The 24,783-nt window shown below is 30.0% G+C and overlaps 2 protein-coding genes across 5 annotated transcripts; one reads left to right on the top strand and one right to left on the bottom strand.

Moving 5' to 3' along the window:
* Positions 1 to 304: 304 nt before the first annotated feature.
* Positions 305 to 13,675, top strand: LOC126847392 (TRPL translocation defect protein 14). 4 transcript variants are annotated; one of them, XM_050587578.1, is made up of 12 exons: positions 305 to 703; positions 8,612 to 8,679; positions 8,745 to 8,782; positions 9,246 to 9,283; positions 9,850 to 9,978; positions 10,162 to 10,298; positions 10,369 to 10,509; positions 10,566 to 10,758; positions 10,834 to 11,041; positions 11,107 to 11,288; positions 11,374 to 11,417; positions 13,398 to 13,675. In XM_050587578.1, the coding sequence occupies exons 1-12, from the start codon at positions 658 to 660 to the stop codon at positions 13,401 to 13,403; spliced, it is 1,230 nt and encodes a 409-aa protein (XP_050443535.1). In that variant the 5' UTR covers positions 305 to 657; the 3' UTR covers positions 13,404 to 13,675. The 4 variants fall into 4 exon arrangements, with proteins under 4 accessions (XP_050443535.1, XP_050443536.1, XP_050443534.1 ...); XM_050587579.1 differs by lacking the exon at positions 13,398 to 13,675 and adding an exon at positions 11,752 to 11,985; XM_050587577.1 differs by lacking the exon at positions 13,398 to 13,675 and having other exon boundaries at positions 11,374 to 11,712.
* Positions 13,676 to 15,797: 2,122 nt separating this feature from the next.
* On the bottom strand, positions 15,798 to 18,991 carry LOC126842106 (protein MTO1 homolog, mitochondrial). Its single transcript, XM_050578991.1, has 12 exons — positions 18,626 to 18,991; positions 18,428 to 18,546; positions 18,187 to 18,367; positions 17,820 to 18,109; positions 17,411 to 17,556; positions 17,191 to 17,348; positions 16,942 to 17,105; positions 16,684 to 16,855; positions 16,449 to 16,611; positions 16,154 to 16,375; positions 16,032 to 16,092; positions 15,798 to 15,956 (listed from the first exon to the last, which is right to left on the bottom strand). The coding sequence occupies exons 1-12, from the start codon at positions 18,834 to 18,836 to the stop codon at positions 15,858 to 15,860; spliced, it is 1,986 nt and encodes a 661-aa protein (XP_050434948.1). The 5' UTR covers positions 18,837 to 18,991; the 3' UTR covers positions 15,798 to 15,857.
* Between the last annotated feature and the right edge of the window lie 5,792 nt (positions 18,992 to 24,783).

The following is a 24,783-nucleotide window of genomic DNA, read 5'->3' on the forward strand; positions in this document are numbered from 1 at the left end:
AAAGACGGTTCAGGATAAACAACTGCGCCGTGCCATTACCATTACAGCTGCTGTAATTATTGGTCAATAAGTAATAGCAAGCCAATTAGTGCTAGCATGTTAATTTTATTGAAGAATAAAAAAAAATGATTGACTAAAGTTAATAAAAAAACAAAATGTATACTATTCAGTCAATATATTACATAATCTTGTTTTATTTATGGGTTTTACTGATAACGCATTATATTGATAACTATTGTGATAATAATAATATAATATAACTGATAACAGAGCACAATGATAACAGAGCACACTACCAAACCGCTAATCCTACATCAAACGAGTGATTTCGGCCGACCGTGTGGACGTCCATTCGGTCTGTCCTCTTCTGGTCTATTTACATAATATTCCGCGCCGAAACTTTTAGTTGTATATTTTTGTCGTGTTACATTCACTTATATTTTTCATCTATAATAATTCAGTTGATGCATAGCAGTATGAAATATAATTCTATTGCAAGAATGTCCATGATCATGCGAACCTTTTCACATTTTCAAACAATATCTTTAAGTGGCAACTACAACAAGTGATAGTCACATGGTCACGTTCCAGTTACAGGAATTATCCTGTCATTACAGTTAACCAACACTTACAGCACACACAGTACTAACAACAATAATGGACGGGAAAATTAAGAAAATGTACAAGATCGTGTTAACTGGCGGTAAGAATTTATTTTAGTTAATTATTAATAAAAAAATAACCAATAGTTAATCAATAATAGGATTAGTTTTTTAATAAATTTAGTGTTAAACCAAAGTTAGTACGATGACCTTAGAAGGTGTATTATATTTTTGTTTACACGCTATCGAGAAAACGTAGGTATGACTAATACAATAATATTTTTATTACATTTGTAATTTTAAGTGTTGTATTTTGTTGCTATTATCACGTTTATTTTAGGTATCATTTTGTTAATCGTGAACTCGTTAGTTTGATTAATATTTTTATACCTACTTGTGTTCTCACTTCTCAGATGTGAGATAGCTTGTGATCACTTACAATAAAAAAAAAAACCCACATTTTATAATATACGTCTAATTGTATTTACAAAAAATACACAATACGTCCCCACCTCAAAAAGAAAAAGAAAAAAAGTTTACTGGTTTTTCGAGACACAGCAATTTGTTGCATAATTTTCATGCAACAATATGCACATTTGTTTTTCATCTAACAAATATCGTATTCATTATACTAATAAATAATAATACTACTGTTTCAAAATTTTAAAATTGACCACCCGTGGAGTAACTAGTGGCGAGCAACTAGTTCAGGTAGGTATACATGGATAACCCATTGGCCTTTACGGCTGGTTTTTACAATAATAAAAAACGCCAATTGAATAGTTGTAAGATACTTAATCTGTGATACTTCTTTGAACGTTTCTAAAATTAAACGTGGTTGTGCCATTGTTTAGAGACTTTTTTAATTGCACATTAAGTATTGTCGACTTGTAAAATAGCTAACAAAACAAAAGAGATTAGCGTTAAAGAAACCGATTTTTTGAAGCATTCCCATCTATATTTTTGTATACACAATGGGCGAAAATTAATAATTATTAATAGAATGAACATTCGAACGATTATTGTAGCTATCGAACAACTGGTTATTATTCGGTCAATTAGGTACATATAGATAAAAAAATAATATGTTTATACCTAGTTATTGTGAAAAATTGTTGGCATTTTGGCGTAGTAATTATATTTCTAAAAATAAATATGTATGTCAAATACAGCGCAGTATAGAATTATATCTAAATTTTGTGTTTACCTGACAAAAAACGTTTTTACTTATTCAGGATATTTGAAATACCGACGCTGTGTTTTTTGCAACGCTATAATACTACGTTTTACCTGTAACATGTTGTTAAATTTTTCATAGTCCTAAATTTTTGTTACCTGTTTTTTAGAAAGGTGCGATGCTTTTAAATATTTTATCAAGCGCGTTATGGAATGTCTGGGTAAGATTTTTTTTTAGCCGAGTTATGTAGTTTTTTTCATTTAAAATATACATTCGTATATTTGTATACAGGTGCGCAAATTCGCTAAAATAAGTGGGGTTTAATTTCAATACTAGGAGTGCTAAGCACCTTTCAAATTGCGCCTATTCTTTGTTATTGTCTTGCAAAATATACCTAAAATATATAATCCTGATTTTATCTGTCGTGTTTTTCATATTTTGATCAAATATACCTACACATTTCACGTTTGCCATTTATTTGGGTTAAGACAATAATTCTATCAAGTAACAAAGTAAATAAGCGTCATTCATCACAGTTTTTATTATTTGTACACAAAAACATTTTATTTTGTTTAATAACCATATCTTCTTGATCGTGTTGTTGCCGCCAAAATATATTCCATTACAATGAACAAAACAGGCCTACTAAACAAAACCGCCCGTTTCACAAGTGGTAAACATCTCAACAAACTCCCAACATACAATTTTTAAAAACATTTTAATTTTAAGTTCTGCAAAAAAATCGAAAAGATTTAAAATGAAAAATAAGTCTGATTTAAAATATTTGTGCAAAAATTAGTGGAGTATAATTTTGTTTATGGTTTTATAATTTTACAAATAAATCAACAATTGTAAATCTTCGCTGTTTTCTAGTTCTCACGTGCTACCTGGTTGACCATGTGATTAGGGTATGTTAGAAGGTTCAAAATACATCTTAGTGGATAAGTCCTAACATTCCAGCATATTCTTTTGCAACAATATCTAATAGTTTAGATGTTCTTTGGTCTAGTCAGTTGACGCCAACCCCGAACAAAAAATGTTAGAATTTGGGATATTAATCGTCTACACTTCACAGGGCAAATAATTCCAGTTTTTCATATATAGTTTGTAAATTTTATTATTTATCAAAGTATATTGTAATTTGTAAGTATTTCTAAATAAATAAACAATTTCTTTACAAATTTCGATGTGATTTTACTTTTGGACTTTAACTTTGTGGTTATCGTCAAATAAACGTAATGTACTTTTAACATTATGGCAATTCGCAGTTTACTATATTTGATCAACTCCTTTGTTCTTAATGTACCTGCTCAAACAATGTTGTTATTTCATAAAAAAAAATATGTTGCGTTTAGCTGTGAATGTGAAAACAAAACAAATATTAATATTAATAGATCTGATAAACAGTCACGAATTTATAAGAATTAAGTTGGAAAACTCGTGGAAAATATCGTTTGTTTTACTTTCACTTGACTTTACAATTTACATCAAGGTTTATGCTAACAGTAAACGTTTAAAGATTTACAGTAAATTACTTCTTTTTTACAGTTAATTTGATATATTTTGATTGTATAAAAAATACATTTATATTGATTAAAACACAGTCGAGTTTCTTTAATGTTTCTTCTATAGTCATATAGTAGATTCTGATATTTTTGGGAATTCGTTTAAAGTTTGTCCTCACAGTAAACAATTACATTACACTTGTGTGTATTCTAAATAATTTGATTTCGGGTAGATACTCTGCTCGTTTTTTTTTGTTGTAAAATTGATCATTTCCGGTTCATACTGTATTGTGGACAATGTTCAATAAAAATGAATGAGTTGTAAATCGAAGGAATAAGACGTTTATTGCTTAAAAGTACCTTACATAAGTTATTCTTTAAATTTTATAGTATGTAATGAACTACTCTTATATTATGATTGACGCCACACGCCTTTGTGGGATTATAATTTATGAAGCCATATAGATAAAGCTTGCGTGTCAATTGAGCGGATTGTCAGCCAATATATTATTTTGTATGGCGTTATAACTCTATTAAACAGTAGTAACATACATAGTAGTATACTTTATTGGATATCATATTATATGAAACCTAAAAAAATATAATATGCAATAGGTAAGCGGTCCACAGTAGTCCGAAATGAAAATTTCCTAGGTAGCGAAAATGGACTATTAGAAATGATCAAAATGTAATTTTTTTCCCACGATCAAACAATACCAAAACATAGTTAATACTTTACTGTTGGGTATGTCTCATGATATTAAGATATTTGAAACTATTTTATTTTTTTCACTTATCAATTATTATTACCAACTAACTAGTAAAAAGTGACAGACTACAACTATTTTTGTGTTTACATACCAAAGGGTTATTGTCTTTAATTTTATGATTAAGGTTACTTTTTTACGGTTTCAAGGAAACGGAGTGTTAAGATGTAATTTTTTTGTTCATTTTTAAACACATTACACATTTGCTTTTTTTTTAACTAGTTAATATGGTTTGTAAATTATTTGATTGACGATTATGTATAATTGTTGAAGTTGCCTGAATGTAATTTAGTCTATTTGAAGTTATCATTACAGTCATGTGAATAATAATAGTAGCATTACATTACCGGACGATGTACAAACTATATATGCTATAGCAATTATTGCTTATTAGAGAATACTGTCTAAGTAGTACAATTTATCAGTTTAATTATATAATATAATATTGACAATGTTTTTAAATTAATAAATAAGGATACTAAACATTCATTACCAATGTATGGGAATGAAAATTTAGTGGCTCCAACAATAATTAATATCATCCCAGCCTAATGTACTTGGATAGCCGGAAAGTAATGTCTGTTTGTTTTTTAGTTTTATGTATTTTTAATTAGCAAATTATTTAATATTAATTAAAAACGTTCGATGTTCGTTTGTACAGGCGATTACTGTGTTGTGTATCATTACTGTTATCTGTGTACCTACATTATAAAGTAAAAATATTTTTATAAATATTATGGTGATTAACAGGCACATTTTTTTAAAATACCTACATAATATATTACCAAAATTTAAATTACATTTAATTGATGGTATTAAAAGGATTAGAGCCATTAACAAATACAGTACTGTGTTTGGTTGGCTTTTGTTAACAACTTGAGCTGGGGAAAAACGATTTTGTTATTAACTCGGACGGGAATGATTATTTCACATAATTTACTATTTTATTTTTAGATCAAAGGGAATAAAATAAATGACCGCTGAACACCAACCAATTATACCATTTAACCTATTCTCTGTGTTATTACGGTGTGTTAATCATCTATGGCGTGTACAAACTTTTGGAGTCTAAACAACACCGATTCACTGCTCATTATCAGATCATTTATCTATTCACTAATGCTATACAGTATGTTATGAAAAAAAATCACAAACATTTTTTGGGTTATTCAACTTTTTAACAGCATATTTTCGATAATTTCCTATTGCGTGTTGGTAGCTTTAAACTTTTAAGGTCGATGGACGTTGAATGTTTATATTATACTACAAGGCCTTACAATTTCTATTGATATGATTCCAATTTCCCAATATGAATTATTATTATTATTGCATATTGCTGATGCTGTAATGCCATATCATAATAGATGACCAAATTTTAGCAAATATATATTTGAAATTGACAACTTTTTACTACTCTATTTTTTTTTAAACGTTGCTATGTAAAGTTAAAAAACGGTTCATGTGGGCGTATTAAAACTGTGTGTCCCTTAGGTCAGCCAAAATAATAATCTTTCTGGGTCACGTTAGACAATAAATTTAACGCCATAGCGTGTTTTCTTTGCAATGTTGTTTTTTTACTTTCAAAGCTAATGTGTTTTTTTTAAATGTTTTCAAATAAGTAACCAAGTTAGTTTACCTATATTTTTTCGAGACCACGTCTTGTTATATTGGCGAAGTCGAGATGTGATGGTGGATATGATTTGATGTCTCCAAAGGTTATCTGAGGCCAATAAGAAGCTAATTAATTTTTGATTTAAGTATATAGGTTACTTTTCTCGTGTCCTCTGCTTAACGCGTGTGTGTGCCATGCTTACTGTAGATGAATGATGAATAGCTTGCAATGAGCATTGGGAAATAACCTAACAGCTTATTATTATTTATTATTTAAAGCTTATCAGATTAGTAATTATCAAGAATACAATTAAACCGAGCCTATATACTGTCGATGAACGATTTTACTACACTGTTTATACCTATTATTATTATTGTTATTATCCGTAGATTTCAATTTGTTATAATATCCTTGCAAAGTGTTGTAGATGATTTGTATTATTATTTTAATCAGAACTTTTACCGTGCAATTCAACGGTAAAAAAACCAGCTAAAGCGATGAATTTCATATTTTTGCGCATCATATATAATTTTCCACGGTCGGCCTATTTTATAATAATAAATATTTGGCTAGTGATTATGTTAGAATCGTGATCCACGCGTGAGAGCAGTATGCGCTGCTGCACAGTTTTGTAATAATAATATATTATGTACTATAGTTAATGAAATAGCGTGTAATATTCAAAAAGAAACAAGCAGTTGTTTCATTGAACTTTGGTCATGGTAAACAAAACCGCGTGTGCTATTTAGACCAGTGCTACTTGAGCGTGTATCAATAGCAATATTTTTGTACCTTGTGAGTTATGCGTGATGTGCCACCGTTTCTTGTAGTTTACCAAGTAATTGTACATTTTTTTAATTTAGTGAAAAATATACTATAATAATTTATAGCATCAACAACAACATTGTACACGTTATATGTCAATATAAAATAAAATTTTCCTGTTTTCTTTAGAAATTTGCTAAATTTAACGGCAATATCTGTAAACAATATTTTTGAAGCCTCAACATACGTTGTCATGTCCTGTAGTAGGAATATAGTGGCTACATTATGTTTGGGAATCTTTGTTGTATCGACCACACTTAGAAAAAGCTCGAAGCACATTGCTTACAGTAAAAATATTTACTTTTAATAGGAATTTCTTATCGTTTAAAATTATTTTAAGGATTTACGCTTTAATGCATTGACTGACATGTTAAATAAAATCGAATAACCGAGTTTATGATGACCTTAAAAAGTTCACATCGATTAAATGCAGTTCTAGACCTTAAACATATTATTATATAATGTGCTTTATACTTTGATATTTTTTTCTTGTTGGCTTTGTTTAAATTTAATTAAAATTCTTTAGAGCTCGTAACGCTATTTAACGGGGTTTATAATGTTTCGACTTTTGATGGTTGTGAAAATGGACCGTTGTAGTTTTAAATTATATTTATACCAACAAAGCTTAAGTTTCACTCCCATAGTACAATACACTACTATTACGGGTAATACGCATTAATAAATTTTACTACACCTACGTCAACGTTTCAAGGTTAGCATTTCAAGTATTATTCTAGTGACAATAATGTTTGAAAAAATCTCCTTGTGTGTGTGTCATCGGTACTTCGTTAACATTCAAATTATCGTTTAATTATTATGGTTATGTTAATAAACGTCATTTCCATTATTTACTCTGGCTTGTTATGATTTTCGTTTGGACAAAAACAAATTGATCAAAAGACACACCACACAACTTATTATTTTATAATATTACATTTTACGTCTGCCTCGTCGGTTGTTTATAACGCGAAGCTCCTGTATAATTAAACGAGAGACTTTTAATTTGCTCAATTACAATTCAGTTGAAGTTGAACAAATAACGATTTGTCATCAAATCAAATCGCATATATAATGTTAGCATGGCTAATCTCCATGTCCTCGTATGCAAGTACCTACTGACCTCCATTCTGCTTTGATATCAAATAAATATCGCATGTTTTATAGTTGGCCAGAAATATGGTTGTATGACTTTGTCTTGGTGCATTGAACCTAATTCAGATTTAGACACATATGTACTCATTAAAATATGACAGCTAAAATGAATAAAGTGTAAACACAGCCGGCATTCGAAGCACTTGAAAAACGCGGAAACCCGTTAGTTCGGTCATGTAATAATAATTATTAATATAATAATAGTGTTTAGTTAGACAGTTTTTTTCGATTTGTCGATAAAACCCTATTTTTTTTAATATTGTTGGCCGTTTAAATAATAATATGATAATGCCGCGTCGTGCAATTATGGCATTTATCTCAAAATTTTTATCTGTAAAATTTGCTTGCTTTCTTTCATTCAACGTGTATGAATTAAATCACCTATGGATTATCACCGGCATGCATAATAGACAATGTTGTTTAGAACATATGAGATAAAACGTTTTTTCAATAGTATATTTTTCAGAAAATATTTATAAATTATGTCCATTCAATTTACATGATAAAAAAATTTGCTGCAAAATAAAAAAAAATAAAAATTCTTTGCCTTACAATCTTAATTATTTTTATCCACGATTATTTATTGTGTAAACTGCTTGTTAATGAACCGTTTGAACCTTGAAATGTTTTTACATAATATGTTTTTTCTTTGAATAAACATGAATTTCATTAATTCAGTTTTAAGACGCCTTTTTAAATTTGCAACCGGAATATTACAAAAAACGTTTTGGCTTTTCATGGGAACTAAAAAAAAAAATTACCTAAAGTATTTAAATGAGACCATTGACAATTATTACACGTATGATTTCTTTATTTTTTTTTATACCTCTTTTTTAATAGCACTCATCTAATTAGGTATAACTTATGAGAATTAGCATTGCTTTCAAACTTGAGTAAAGTTAAAGTATAAAACTTTAAACTTGGTGTTAAAATGATTTAATAAAAGTAGTGTTTTTTTTTTTGTGTTTTAGGTCCTTGTGGTGGTAAAACAACGGGGCAGTCGAGACTGAGCACCTTTTTTGAAAATTTAGGATGGAAGGTAAGACGTGTAAAGTAAATATATTTTGTGAACAAAGGAGTTTTATACTTTACGTTCAATTTCAGGTGTATAGGGTTCCAGAGACGGCCAATGTTCTTTTAAGGTAATACCATTTTTATTAATATTAAAATAAAAAGTTGCCAATTGTTACCTAATTTATTATGTTAAAAAAATTAACAGTGATTACTCTTAAAATAATTTTTTCAAAATATATTAATTTTAACATTTTAAGTAGGTGCTATACTCGAGCAATGTCCGCAATCAAGGTTATATTTTAGTAGAGAAAATTGTTCTCTACCCATTTCCCTACCTTTTCTATAAAAAAACTCTTTAAGTCTCACAATAAACTTGAGTTAAACAAACAATTTAGACCTGTCTCTTAAAAAAGTCTATTGTTTCGATTTTTGTTACTTCAAGTTATTTATACTCCTTATGTTTGTATATTTAATGACCAACACAAAGCATTTAGTGTCTACAATAAAAAAGCGCTTTCCAAAGATAACTTACAACGTGCGCAGTTTATAAATAATTTTAAACCGAGTACATTTTATTATGTATCTTTTCAGTGGTGGAGTCAAATTTTCGGAACTGAATGACGACGAAGGTACAAGATATAAATTTTATTAGCTACCTTAAGAGTGACCTTAAATAAAATCATTTTAATATTTGGCCACGAGCCAGTTATTTAAATTGTAAGCATGTTTTTCACACCGAGCAAGACAACATTTATTTTTGCTCCGTTTCTTCTTGCCCATTGCAAATGTGTTAATCTTGAGATGCAATTATAACGATAAAACATCAGATCACCTACCAATTTACCACGACTAACTACAGCTACAATACAGAGTGATTCATTGAGACACTCGTTCTCTTAAAATAATTGTAATTTTTTATTTTAGTTACTTTAAAATACTAATTAAGCATGTACCATTGGAGTTTTAAAAAAGTCGGTAGAGCTCTGGAAAATACTAAAAAAGTAAATATTTAGTGATTTTACAGTATTGTAAATAACATGAACAAAAACGGTTGTGAAGCTAATATATTGATTTAAAAAGCCCTACAAGTCTTGCCTGAGGAAATCATGCTTATGTCCCATTATTTATTAAGACTACACCTAATATCATGTCATGCACTTAAATATAGTAATGATACTATTATATTCTGTTGTAGCTCATAAATTCCAAGAAAACTTGCTCAGATGTATGCTACAAATGGAAAATACATTTTTTGAACTTGGAGAAACATGCGAACAAGATTGTCTGATTATTTGCGACAGAGGCGCCATGGATGCTGCCGCATGTAATTAGTACACTTGAATAACTATTAGATTAACAAAAAAAAAAAATAATAATAATAAGGCCAAAGTTAAAATGTTTATACTCGAGTATTAACATGGCAAAGAGAAATTCACATTACTGTTTTAACACTTGGATTCAACAACGCAAAAATTTGAATTTGAACCCAATTGCAATTTTTTTGCAGATGTGTCTAGCAGTAAATGGGATCAAATAATGAAAGATAATAATTTTAACATGGTCGATTTGAGAGACAATCGCTATAATCAAATAATACATATGGTTTCTGCTGCTTGTGGCGCTGAAGACTTTTATACGACAGAAGTAATTATTTTATTGAAGATATTTTTTTTCAAAATTGCAATAATTGCATTTTGAATATTTTGTTCTTAAGGATCATTCAAGCAGAAGAGAAGACGTATCGTTGGCGAGAAGTTTGGATACTAAAGCATCGGCGTCGTGGATAGGTCATCCGTATTTTGATGTAATTGATAATTCATCTGACTTTGAAAATAAAATTTGCAGAATGATAGCGGTAAATGAATTTGTGAGTCTCTTTTGTCCCCTTTTCAATGTTATTATATTTTTCAGGCCGTATGTCAAAAATTGGGTCTCGATACCGGTGATCGTTTGGCGACAAACTCGAAGAAACGAAAATGGCTGGTGAAATATCTTCCCAGTGATCAGTTGTTTCCTCCGTTTCAAGATTTCGACGTTGTCCATAATTATTTACAAACATATACTAAAAATATGCAAGCTCGTCTGCGAAAACGAGGACAAAAAGGTTGGGCGACACGTTGAAATGAGCAAAATAATTTGTTTCAGTTTTTTATAACCGGATGTATTTATTTTTTTGAAGGGCATTGGAATTATACTCATACCATTCGTAGGCCACGAGTTCGAGGTCAGGTCATCGAAGTGAAGACTCAGCTAAGTCACCGAGATTATGTAAATTTATTGTCGCAGAAAGACGAAACACACTATCCGATTTATAAAAAACGACGATGCTTTATACACAACAATCAGTATTTCCAGCTGGATATTTATTGCAAACCCTGCCATCCTAGGTAAATTTTTAAAATTTTATTAAACCAATACCATGTTATATTTTAACTTGCTTACAATATTTCAGATGTGAAGGGTTAGTACTGCTTGAGACGTATTCTGCTCTTGAGGACAAAGAACTTCTCGACCGGTTACCAAAGTTCCTAGATATCGAGGCTGAGGTGACAGGAAGCGCATCCTATTCAATGTTCAATTTGTCGCTCGTTGAAGATTGGGATAAGACTAAGAATTTCTGTCACTATTTAAAAGGTATTTTAGTTACTATTTACTTTTATAAACCTACTAGTGTGTATTGTTGTTAATTAAATTTAACAAATTCTTTTTCACGATTTAGGGCCTGATGAAGATCTGAATACTGTTGATCATAAAACTAATCAAGTCAGTTACATTCATACAAATGGAAAGCTACGAAAATAGTAGTGCCTTGCTTAGCGTTTTAAAATATAGTATTATAAATATTCGTTTCTAGGTAACTAGTATTGTGTAATATATATACATATATTATGTATATATGTGTTCATTTTTCGTTCTCACAGATAAGTATATTTATAATTTAGGCATTATACATATATACTATTCTGTAAAAATATTGTTGTCAATATTTTAAAATGCTAATCTAATAATGTACTTCATGTAGCCAATTACAATTATTAATATTATTATTTTAATTTAATTTTGTTTTTTTTTATTTTATTTTATTTCATGCAACCAGTAAAGGAGTTTTTCAAAATCAAAAAACCACTTAGTTTTGAACAAGTGATTTATTGTTTTTTGTAAAACGTCATACCCTTCTGCTGGGTACCCTACTGCACAGTTATTTACATATATTAGTAGTTTTTGATTTTATAATTTATATTATATATAAATAGTTACATACACATTACACATAGATATTATATTAGATAAATAGATTATATTTAAGCCACTAGTTTTAACAAAAGGTTAACATAACCTTAATTATTAGTTCAGTATATCATATACACTGCCATATTTGGTGTTTTATATATAATTTACTAGATACAAACTATTACGGGTTTAAAATATATTTAGTAAAAAAAAACTAATAATTCCATCTATTATTTGGCTTACAGTTTCTTGGAAGTTTTTTTTTATTTTGTTTGGAACAATGCCAATTCCAAAATGCTTATTGGCGTCTTCCTGCTCTCGACATTTATTTTAGAACAACTAAGTGATTATTAGAACACCTTCTCGGTTTCATTCCGAATCAACGCCAAAACGTAGAATAAGAAGAATTGTTAAAATTAGTTGTGTACTATATTATTTAGTAAGAAAACATTAAATTTAAAAATAAATTATTTTGTTAGAGTAAAAAAAAAATAGTGGTATTAAATTTGATTTTTGTTTGGACTATTTCAGGTTATTAACTAACAGTATCCACTCTTGTAGTACATAATATCACAAATCTTGAGCACAGATAGTTTAATAAATCACTTTTCACTGTATATGAGTATCGTAATATAGTTTTGTGGCATACTACTTAAATACTAAGACCAAAGCAATATAACAGAGCTTATATGAATAATGCCTAGTAAATTTGACCTAAAAGAGTTACGATAGTTTTTTTGGAATTGCAAATTTAGTTTATTGTCAATTTATTAAAATTACTATTATCAATGTAAGAGATTAGATTAGACAAACATTATAAAACAGAGGTGAGCCGCAAGAAACTAATTTTCTCTGATCGCAAATAAACTTCTAGGAAAAGGCTATTATAATAAAATCACTTTTGAATAGATAAACCATAGACAATTAATGTGTTCTTAGTAGTGTTATTATATTTTTTTCCCAAACAAAAAATGAATGCAATCATTTTTTAATTTGAATATTTTGCTTGTTCGTTTGTAGAAAAACCCATTTCAGGTATAATATCTGATGTACAAACTTCTTATATGAAGTAATTGATCAGCTAGTTCAAGATGAACTTATATTTTAACAGCTCCACTCTGGGTCAAAGCTAAAATATAAATCGTAGGTGTTGTTTTATGACTTATTTTCGATTTTAATGACACTAATATTGTAATTACCAATAACCTTGACCAAATCCGAACAACTTTTAAAATCTCAACTGTTTTACGTCGTTATATCCTACAAAGTATAAATTATAACGTTTCAAATGAAAAACATAAACGCACATTAATAAAATTAATATTCTTACTACAAGGCCACTTTTTACTGAGCCTAAATTCAATGTACCATATTATTATTGAGCTTAATGATTTTATTCATATGTTTTATACACAGTAATTAGTAATGCATGGATAAAATTAAAAAATGTATTAAAGGAAGTAGGAACTAAGCTACTCATTGATTAAAATAATTCAATTTTTATTTTTAAAGTTTTAACAGATCTTAAAGAAAAACAAGACGGCTACGTTGTTCAGATGTTGATGAAACTATACCAAAAATATCTCTCAGATCGCCAAGATGGGCGATTTATTAGATGCACGTTCTAATTATTATAAATATATTATAACAACATGGCGTACTCTTATTGTATGCACTTCTGTTTATATAAAATATAAATCAAAACTAGTATTTGATGACCTACCTTAAATATTGTACCTACTCAAATTCTTACCAACACAACTACACAAAGAACCTAAGCTTAATTTTTTACACACATGTAATTAATTTATTACATCTATTTATATTACTCTAAAAAAAAAATGGTTTTTCATTTATTATTATACATAACTATACAATTATGTCTGTATTTTTCAAAAATATTTAGTACTATGTACTTGGTTACTATATATAAATATATCTTCTTATTTTTTGTGTATTGTATACATATTATTTAATATTATGTGGCCTTATAAAACCATTGCTTTTTAAAGTAGGTATATTTTCCATAGTACATAATTTGGTATTAAAATATTATACAAGAACGCAGTTTAATTTGAGAATTTAAATATCATAGGACGATTTGGGGCCTTCATTGAGGATTGCATAATTATTACATTATCTTAGACACGCAGTTATTTGTTAAGTACAATTTAGGTAGGCAGGTAGCATGTTACAATTAAAGTAGCCAAGACCGACCATTTATTTGTGATTAATTAAGTAAAAAAACTTTTACTACTATTTTTATCTGAATAAAAACAAAAATTAATAACATCTTATTATTCATTCATATTCGTATGCTATAAAAGATATGGGCATATGGCTTAAGCTCAACTCGAAATTTATAAATAATATGTTTTTATTGGATAATTTTCAAAAAACAAAATTATTCGTATTAAATATTGTTAATTTGATTTAAATAAGAACATTTTTTGTTTTACTTTGTATTGGTAATTTAATTTAAATATGTTGCCAACTTTGTCGAGCCCTCGACACAATTCTATGTAAAATGTGCTAGTGTAGTTATGATAAATAATTTCCAAGTACTATAATCATGAAAAACTTGTACAACAAACAAACGTGGACTGAGAAGTGCAAAACAAATGAGACTGGACTAATGAAGAAATAAACCACATTTCAAGCAGATAATAGATAAAAACACATGAAGGAAGTTAGCTGTAATGTAGAAACGCAGTATTATATTGGCCAACTAATAATAAATAAGTTGAGGGGAAAAAATGTGTAAACACATCCATAGGGAACTAATAAAGTTTTTAGATTTCTATACGGTATGTTTATATTAACATAGGTGCCAATTATGAAGACCTAATTGAATTAAAAGAAAATTTCCTATAGTGGATGCCAATGGACTCGAAACTATTTAAGGAATTTAAATGACCCAGTGACAAGAAATAGCGTTGCTTGAAAATGATTTGACTATTCACCTTAGGTCAGTCACTTTTGAAAACGTTTGATTGCGGAATGTTTTTCACAAAGACCGTTATATATGATTTCATTTTGATCGGAAAGTGCCGGAGGACACGCGAGTTGTGTACCTAAAAACTATACAACATTAGTCAGAATGAGTATTGTTGTGCTGGCAAAACTATTGTTCTTCACAATACATTTATTATTTGTGACTAGGTACAATTAAATGATTATTTTTTAATTATCGATGACCGTAACTCAAAGAATGCCGAGATATATTATCTACCCGTATAATATCATCTTAGGTGGCATAGGGACCAACTAATTACTATTGTAAATTATAGTTGGACGCAGGTCATGTAAAAAGGTTTCATACCTGCCAAAACTTAGGTATTAGTAATAATACCTAACCTATAAATGTAGTGTGAACTTTCAGTGGAATATGCATTGGCAAACCTTTCATTGACATGATTCACCCATCACTACCATATCTAAATCAGAGTTATTTTTTCATTATATAATTTAGAACGTCCAAAATTAGTAAACAAGTTGACGAATGTCGGGTTGGTTACGTCGACCGGATCGTATCCACCCTAATGATAGAAAATACAATTTTAAACCCTTTGTTGCTTTTTAAATGCTTATTCGAATATTTCTTGGGGTAAACATTTACATGTCACATAATATAGCTGTGCGACTGACTAGAAAACTTTACCTAAGTCAGGCTTAATTTAAGTAACTGAAAACCTTTTGCCTGATGGCGGCTTCAATTACATTGGCATTCTTTATTTGTAATTATTTTTTTTGTCAGACTACCACAACCACTTATATATTATCTACAACGATAATAAAATTAACGTTAGAAGAATTATAGGTTTTACTTTTTTTTTTTTTGGAAACTGATCAAAGAAAAAAAAATAGTAAAACGATTGATTTTCAAAAAACAATGTTATCAAGTTCTTTTCTCAACTTATATTTAATGTTGATGTATACACAAACAAGCAATTAGCTATCACAATTCTATATTTAATTAACGTATTTATAATTCTCTTGACCTTTTATAAAATGAAGCAGTCTCAAAACTGTGCTAGATTTTATGCCGGGTATTCGACTAGCGGCTCCTAGCTACAAAACAAAAATAATATTAATTTTTAATTTTCATCAATTAACAAAAAAAAATGATTTGATTGTAGAACTTACAGTTTGTGGTTGAATATATGTAAGCTTTTCTATTTCTTCTTTTGATAAACTAAGTGATTTTCTAAAAATACAATGTTTTTATGTAATTATTTAATATTATGTGAAATAAATCAAGTAGTTACTCTGAATAATCAATATCTGATGGCAAAAGTAAAGCTTGATCAAGTTCCATACGTTCTATTTCATTCTGTTGATTACGCACAGACAAATGGTATATGGCTTCAATTTTCAAACGTGTTTTCAATTTCGAACAATTGAATTTTCCATTTAATTCATGTGGAAGTATTTTTTCTAATTGCTCTAATGTAATACCTTCAGTAACCAAACCCAAAATTTCGAGTGCACTGTTGAAAATTAAAACAATAGTTAAACGAAAATCGGTTATTAAAAAAAATATATACATGTACTTGCACGTACGTTTTTGTTTCAGGATTTCTAGAAGTCTTCAATCCCAATAACGTTTTCCATTTATACATAGTCATTGAAATGGACTTTAACAATTCGATAGCTTCTTCAATATCAGAAAGTATTTTCATAGTTTGTTTGAAACGTTTTTCGCTTACACAACCTACATTATAGCCTACGTGAAATGTGAGGAAAAAATAATTAATTAATTTCTGGTGGTATTTGCAAAAGACATACTAGTAAAAACCTTTTTGAGTAAGTCTAATATCCGCGTTATCTGGCCTCAAGTACAAACGGAATTCTGCCCGTCCGGTAAACATACGGTACGGTTCATCGGTGCCCAAGGTTGTCAAGTCGTCTACGAGTACACCAATGTATGCCTCAGTTCTACTTAGCGTAAAAGGGGGCTTTTTTATGGCCTGTAAAAAAATTAAGATAAAATTTAGTTTTTCATTAGAAATACAGCCCCTTGTCAAACAAGAATATAGAAATAAATAATTCTTACTTTGGCAGCGGCATTAATTCCAGCCAAAATACCTTGAGCGGCTGCTTCTTCGTAACCAGTTGTGCCGTTAATTTGTCCAGCAAAAAACAAACCGGACAGTTTCTTTGTTTCTAACGTAGGGTACAGTTCACGAGGGTCGACATAATCATATTCTACACCGTAGCCTAAATATTTAATTAGCACCACAAACAATCTGGATCACTCATAAATATTTGTACCCCGTAAATTGACTGATTTTTAAAATCATACCAAATTGAACAATATTTGCATTTTCCAATCCCTCTATGCTTCTAATCATTTTAACTTGTAACTCTTCGGGTAAAGTACACGACAAGCCATTTGGGTAAACAATGTTGCTATCGAATCCTTCTATTTCCAGCCATATTTGATGACTTCTATCTCGAAATCTAGTGTGAATAAGTTTATTACTATAAATAATACATGTGTCGAAAAGATTAATTATATTTACTTAAGTGATTTTGATTCTAGTGATGGACAATAACGTGGACCTTTTACTTCTTCTTTGATGTGTCTGTTTGTACTTAAATTATCAATCACAATTTGATGAACTTTACTGTTAGTATATGTTATAAATGTTTTTATTTGATTTTTAGGCTGAAAAATTAATAAAAAATTAATCATTAAAATACAATTTATCCAGGGGCGGATGAGGCAGGCGTGCAGCAGGTGTAAAATAATATTATACCCGTTGGGCTGCTTTTATTTTATTAGCTTCTAGAGCCAGTATATTAATGTTTTTTTGTACCAAATATGATGATAAAAATTAAATAGATATATTTTAATAAAGTGTTAAATTAAACTTTACATGTTCCCAGCCTGTCTAGTCCTCCCCTGAATTTTATCCAACGGTATCTTACATCAATCCAAACCGAATCGTTCATAAATGAAAACGGTATTGGTGTACTGTCACCGGGTTCAAAATTCAAATTGGTGAAGTTTATAGACTGTCTTTCGATACGAGGAGGGGTACCAGTTTTCATTCTACCAGTTTTAAATCCTAATTTTTTTAATGTGTTAGCTAGTCCAGTCGAAGGTCTAGAATTGATCCGACCACCTGGCTTTACAGTCGTTCCACTATACATTTCACCATTTAAAAATGTTCCGGTAGTTAAAACGACACATCTAGTTTTTAGCAATGTACCATTTTCTAATAAATAATTACAAAAAAATTATGATTATTTACATACTTGTAATTGCATTATCTACCAAATAAATTTCTATTACCTAGCAATATTCCACTACAATTATTTTGTTCATCAAGTACAATATCCTCAACAGAACCTTCAAGGATCTTTAAATTAGGAGTGTTCTCGAAGAGCTCATGTTGCAGGTTGCGTTTGTAAAGTTTCCTATCAATTTGAGCTCTTAGACCCCAAACGGCTGGTCCTTTCTTACGGTTGAGAACCTGCAATATAACTGTGATTTATATAGAACTGTTTTAAAAAAATTATTATAAAAATACTACTTTGTAATGTATGCCCGATAAATCGCAGATCTTGGCACACAATCCATCAAGAGAATCTATTTCTCTCATCAAGTGTCCTTTACCTATTCCACCGAATGATGGATTACACGACATTTCACCTAAAATATGTTAAATGCATTAATTTTTATCGTTCAAAATGATTAGTTACCTTTAGACACAAATTTCACCATAACTTACCGACTGACGATTTTGTGTGGGTTACTAACAACGTACTAGCACCCATTCTGGCGGCGGCTGAACACGCTTCTGTTCCAGCATGGCCTCCGCCTACGACTATCACATCAAATTGCTGAGAACATTGAGAAAAACGCTTTTCTACTATGATTTCTGCGTTTTTTTTTAAAAATCGAACCAAATGTTTGGTTGAAAAAATCGAATTAATCGACATTATACTACAGAATTTTATACTGTTACTTTTAAAATTAACGTAAGTTCATGATTAATATAAATTAACCGAAATCAAATGAGATTTCATTACAAATATTTTGTGTTATGTTGACAGTTCCAGTTATTTTGCCCACTTTGCCACAACCTATTACCTATATTTACTATACTTACGAGTACAACCGGCTACCAAGATAAGTGATAACGTAAATAGTTGATAACAATGATAAGAGATAACAGAATAATAGTCATCTTCAGAATAATTTTTTTCTCTTGGCCCACTCAATATCTCATAGGGTTTAATAAGAAATTAAAATGTCTTTTTTCATATTGTTTTTATACAATGTGATTTCAATTTTTCACAATTTTTTTTGTTTTTACTAACCTCCCTGACTTTTAAACTCTTATAACTTAAAAATAGTTGTCCAAAACTGGTTATCAACCATTAAAAATGTTTAGTACATTATTCTCAATTTAAAAAGATATTGAAATATATAGGTACGTTACCATTCAAAATCCAATAGTTGTCTAAAAAAAAAACCGTCTAAAAAAATTGGGTTTTAAGATCTACTTGTTAGTTGTTCCAAACGCGCAAATACCTCAAGGGGATGAATATAAACGTACACAAAATTTGTGCACATCTGTTTTATTAAAATTGAAACAATTTTTATATTAATTAGGTACATATTTTCAATGAACGTTTCTTAACTACCTTATAGTAGGTACTCCACTCTCCAGGATTTTAAGTAGTCAAAGTAAAGATATGTAAAAGCAAAAGAACAATTTAGAAGAGATATAACATTTAAAAATTACATTATCCACGAAAATAAATAAGTAGTAAGGTATTACATTTTTATAATTATTTTCAAGTGTCAAATAAATCTTAATTGACAAAAATAGTAAATGTTTGTTCTTACCTGCTTTAATTTTCAATTGGATATTAACTTTTTGTCAATAGTTCTTGGTTATTTTTATAGTTTATAAAATATGTATTATATAATGTAACAAAGGCTTTGCTGCTAAGCTCTTAAAAAAAATACATTCAATTTCTTCTCAGAGGCATTGGCATTATGGAGAAGCTATTATGACCCCTGAGCCCTTTCATAATTTTTTTAAATTGTATTTTCGTTTAAGATTTACAATAATTATAAATTAGTAAAAATATATGAATTATATTAAATTAGGATCATGGAGGAAAGGGGGGGGGGGTTAAACAAAAAGTGTTTGAGTATTTTTTAAATACATATAAAACATAATATAACTAATTAATATGATTTATGTTATATTAAATTTACTATTATTTTATCAACACATAACTAAACAATTTTATTTGAAATCAATTTTGAAAAAAAATTTTTAAAAAGTTTATTTAGGTATTTGTGCCGTGTGTTAATTAATTACACCACTTGAATCTAAATAAAAAAATGGTTTGTGTCTGATTTCACGATAACTTTCAAACAACAAAACTGATTTCTTCATTTACAAATTATACATCACAAAGCTTTAAGTTAAATTAGTTTATTAGTAACCAAACCAGAACCCATTTTATATAGGGCATACCTATTTCTACAATGAAGTGTGTCTGTTTTTCAAGAAAACGATTCGATGCCAATCTGTGGATACCGGACTTTATTTAAGTAATTTCTTACTGTGCTAGTTTGAACTGTTGAACGGTTTAGACTATGCTAGATTTACACTATTTACAGATTCGTACCAAAGCGATTGATCGTGATGAAATCACATTCAGATTTAATAATTACTTTCATCCAACTTTGCTAAGAAGTTAGCAAAGTTAGGTCAAAGCACAGTGGAAATTCTGTACTGATTTCTACTGTAATTATTTTGGACTATGCTGATTTAAACTGTGCTTGGTTTTGTAATATATATATATATATATATATTTGTTACTTACAAAATCAGGTAACGCACGACCATAAGCAATATTATATTCTTCAACGTTGATAATATAATTGGTTTTATTCTGAAACTTGTCAAAAGTCTATAAACACCGATCTGCGTGACTGTGTTTTTTCTACATAAAAATGTATAGCCTATAGGCGTACAGGTTTCTTATGGCTGAAAATTCCACTGTTGTGGTCCTTCCTAAGTAATTTTCTTTCTAAGCTCTCACGAGGGTGATGATTTTATGATTGGATTTCATGGCTATGATATTGTGAACTTGGCTGTTCTAACACAACCCGTCCGGTGTAGAAATTCGGATAGTGAACCTACTCCAAAATAATAATTCGTTTTGATTAGCTAAAAATGGTGGGTTCCAGGTAGCTTTTGTTCTTATTCTAATCAAATTGAATCATATATTTTTTTTTCCCGACAAGCGATAATAACTGGAAATTGTTCATATAATATTCGCACTATTGTTGTTCGACGGTATGGCTACAACGTCGTACTTGCTCATCTTATTGCACCATGTACAATTTACACACCGTACAGCGACTGTAAATATCCAAGAAGGGTTAACGACCTGTCGTTGGGCGATTTTCGGTCCGTCGAAAATTTCTAAAGATTGTTATTTAATTTTTACATTATGTACTGCGACTGTCTTTCTACGTACCTATGTGTGTGTGTAGTATATACGCCTAGGTTCATATGTATATTATAATAAGTATTTGGTTATTGTGGGTATGATCAATTGATGAAAAATTCTCCGATCCGGGGACGGGCTAATCGAATTGCAGCCACAGAGTCAGACCAACCGCGTGCGTTTTTTTCGGGTCCTTTTGTGCTTGGCTTCGTCGCCCGGAGGCCGTTCCATGCAAACACATACATACTACAATAATAAAAAATAACTATTGCAACCGATTCGGTCGATAACTTTTTTTTAGCCACCGCTAGATGCGGTGGTATTATTCTTGTGATAATGTATATTACTACGGTTGCCGTTGTATGTGTATCGGAAGGATATGTATACACACACACCGGGCACATTCAGAGAGATGGAATTGCAAGAGTTGATGGCAGAAGACAAAAGGACCGATCGAAGAAGGATGGATGAGTAGAAGACGATGCACACAAGCCCCGTCTGTGTGTGTAAATGATAGCCGTCTTGTGACTATAGCGGGATATGTGCTAAAACGATTCCTGGAACACCGCCGCCCATGAATAATGCTCGAGGCCGGTATATGTACCTACGTGTCTTGGCTGCTGCCATATACTATCCGAGGGTGATGAGGTTCTATTCTGTTGATTCACTTCCACTCAGTTGAACTGGAGGAAGAAAAGAAACAATAATCCAACACGAATGTGAGTTTAAACTGAGCGGTTTCAAAATGAACTTGATAAGTTTAGCGCCATGAAAACGTTTAAAACTTGAATGGATAGGTCGATTATTGGAGATGGGTTAGTTAGGAAAACGGATAATTTAAACTGGTAGGTTCGGACATTTTATAACATTGTAAAAACATAACAAAAATATATATTTTTTTAAAAGTTCAAAATATAAAACAAAATTGACTGTGAGATTTAATTGGTATGTTACTGACCTATGCCAATTGAATAAATCAACAGGTAACATGGCGTGGGGTAAGGGCTGGGGGACATTCAATGTGACGTCATCAGGTGAGCACTGATATGACGTCATTTGTTGCAAAAAAAAAAAATAAACTGCAAATGTAGCAGCATAATCCATTCTGGCCAGAATCGGCATTCTCCTTACTACCGGTATATTTTGTAAGTAGGTAGATAATATTTGATTTTTACTCAAGTTGCAACAGGCCATCTGGAAAGTTCACTTTTACAGACTGGCCCCTGTAATCACAAGACTGTTGTAACTAAGACTAAGGATGATAATTGTTTATGTGTATTTAACGATATATACTTTTGTCATAATATTATTATCAAGAGATTTCAGTTTAAATCTCGCCGTACAGTATATTTTATTACATCCGATATGATACCTACCTTTAACCTTAAGTATAATAATTGTTAAGGGTGAATTGCATTTTAAATGGTTATTTTATTCCATTTACGTATAATGCCGACCAGATTATAATATTTGACGGGTTATTCAAGCCAAATGCATAGACGTCAAACTAAAGGGGAAAGAACAACCCATCGCGGCATTGCCTGCCGTAACGTTTATGGAAATGCACAATGCATTGTTTGATTCACCCACTCACGTATTCTATATTTATTCTGTACAACGTTTACCTTAGTGCCACGGATGCACTTTGAGTGAGTCAGAAGTATTAAACATACTGAAGTACCTCACGTATAGATCATTGATCCGCATCTCGAGTTGTACATCATGCAATGTATAGCAACTAACCAAATGAAATTTAAATTATCCTTATTGTTTTTTTTCAAGTGTACAGTATACTATAATATTGTTTGTATAATGGATTCTTCCATGTCTGGTTGAAAAATCTAATGTAATGATAAAATGTGTTTTTTTAAAGGTATAATCACACATGTAATTCTCAATTTACTATTACAATTATTATTTGTATACACAAAGAGCTTGATTGATTGATTTTTGATGAAAACTATGTAATTCAATTTAATATGTTCTACATGAATATTAGGTGTAATCATAATAATTGTGTCCTTAACTCCTATACATTTTTCTAACTTAGGCCCAAACGACTAAATTAAGGCAATGCTGCCATTATTTATAAGTATTATAGTGATATGTGCATATTTTTAAATCACAGTGAAACACTTTAATGTGATTTCGCAAGAACTTGACCAAGTATAAGCGAGCACATTATAAAGTCAACAAAGTGAAAAAGTTACTTGGCACATCAAAGCCTTCTATATGTATACCTAGTAGTTGTATTCCTACTTACAGAACCAGAACTTCAGCATAATGCCTAGACAACAATATTCTATTTAGTCAGTCGTTTGGATGCAAAAGAGATTTATAAGAAAAAGCATGTTTTACAATGTTTTTGATATGGTTAGGTTAGAAATTCATATTTAAACCCTTAACCATAAAAATGTTGTTGTTATTGAATATAGAACACACAAATCTTGTAATACCAGTTAACCTACTTAAAATGTAAGTAAATCTGCTGAATACATAGGTATTCGGTGTTCTTATAGTTATTAACTATGGTAGTGATTCTTCCTTCTTGGATGTTTTCTTTTCTGTAATCTTCAAGTTATTATACCCTGTGTAAAAGAACCGTTATTAGATTAAACCGACTTGTATCGAGAATCTGTGAACTATGCATAGGGTTCTCTGTCATTTGTTGTTCATAAAAATCATGAAAGTGTATAATAGACAAATCCCGAAAAAAAAAAATCCTTAACCGTTACTTCTGCTCAAGTCGTCGGTAGTTACTTCCACACGTGTATTACAATTATAAGTACAATAGACTAACTGTAAATGTTTTAAATGGTTCAGAATCATTTACTCCACAAAATGTGAAGTCCATATTGATAGCCAACGGGGAAATTTGTACAGATAACGCAGATAGCGACTTTCATAATAGGTCTATACTCTATAGACCATAATAGCCTATAGGTAGTGCACAAAAAACAAATTAGGCATATTAAAGGTGGTTTAGGGGGAAAATAGTAGTAATAACATTTAGGTTATTATTATTTGTTATTACTAATTCGAGTACAAAATCATAAAATAAATAATATTGTAGTTTATATGAATGCTGCCAACAACCAGAGTACGCTGTTTTGTATTAAAAACAAAAATTCATGTTATTAAACAGTGATACAATTTCTAACTTGAATATAGAATTGATAATACATTATTTTATCATTTTTCCAAAAGAAATTGTTTTACTCATATGCGTAACTTTCACGTATCTAAGTAAAAGCGGCTCTTAGCAATTCTTCATTAATAATAAACATGTTATAACTTGGTTCGTCGGATATTATGATAACAATTGGTGTTTTTTTATAGCAAATAATTCATATAGCATTCTGACAACTATAGTTGAAATGAAGTAATTAATAGGTACTAGTCCAAAAAG

Source organism: Adelges cooleyi, unplaced genomic scaffold (genome assembly GCF_023614345.1).
Source record: "Adelges cooleyi isolate 19-005CV unplaced genomic scaffold, UGA_ACOO_1.1 ACOO_flye_CR_arks_rails_tigmint_CR_PRNA_108, whole genome shotgun sequence".
Lineage (NCBI taxonomy): Eukaryota > Metazoa > Arthropoda > Insecta > Hemiptera > Adelgidae > Adelges > Adelges cooleyi.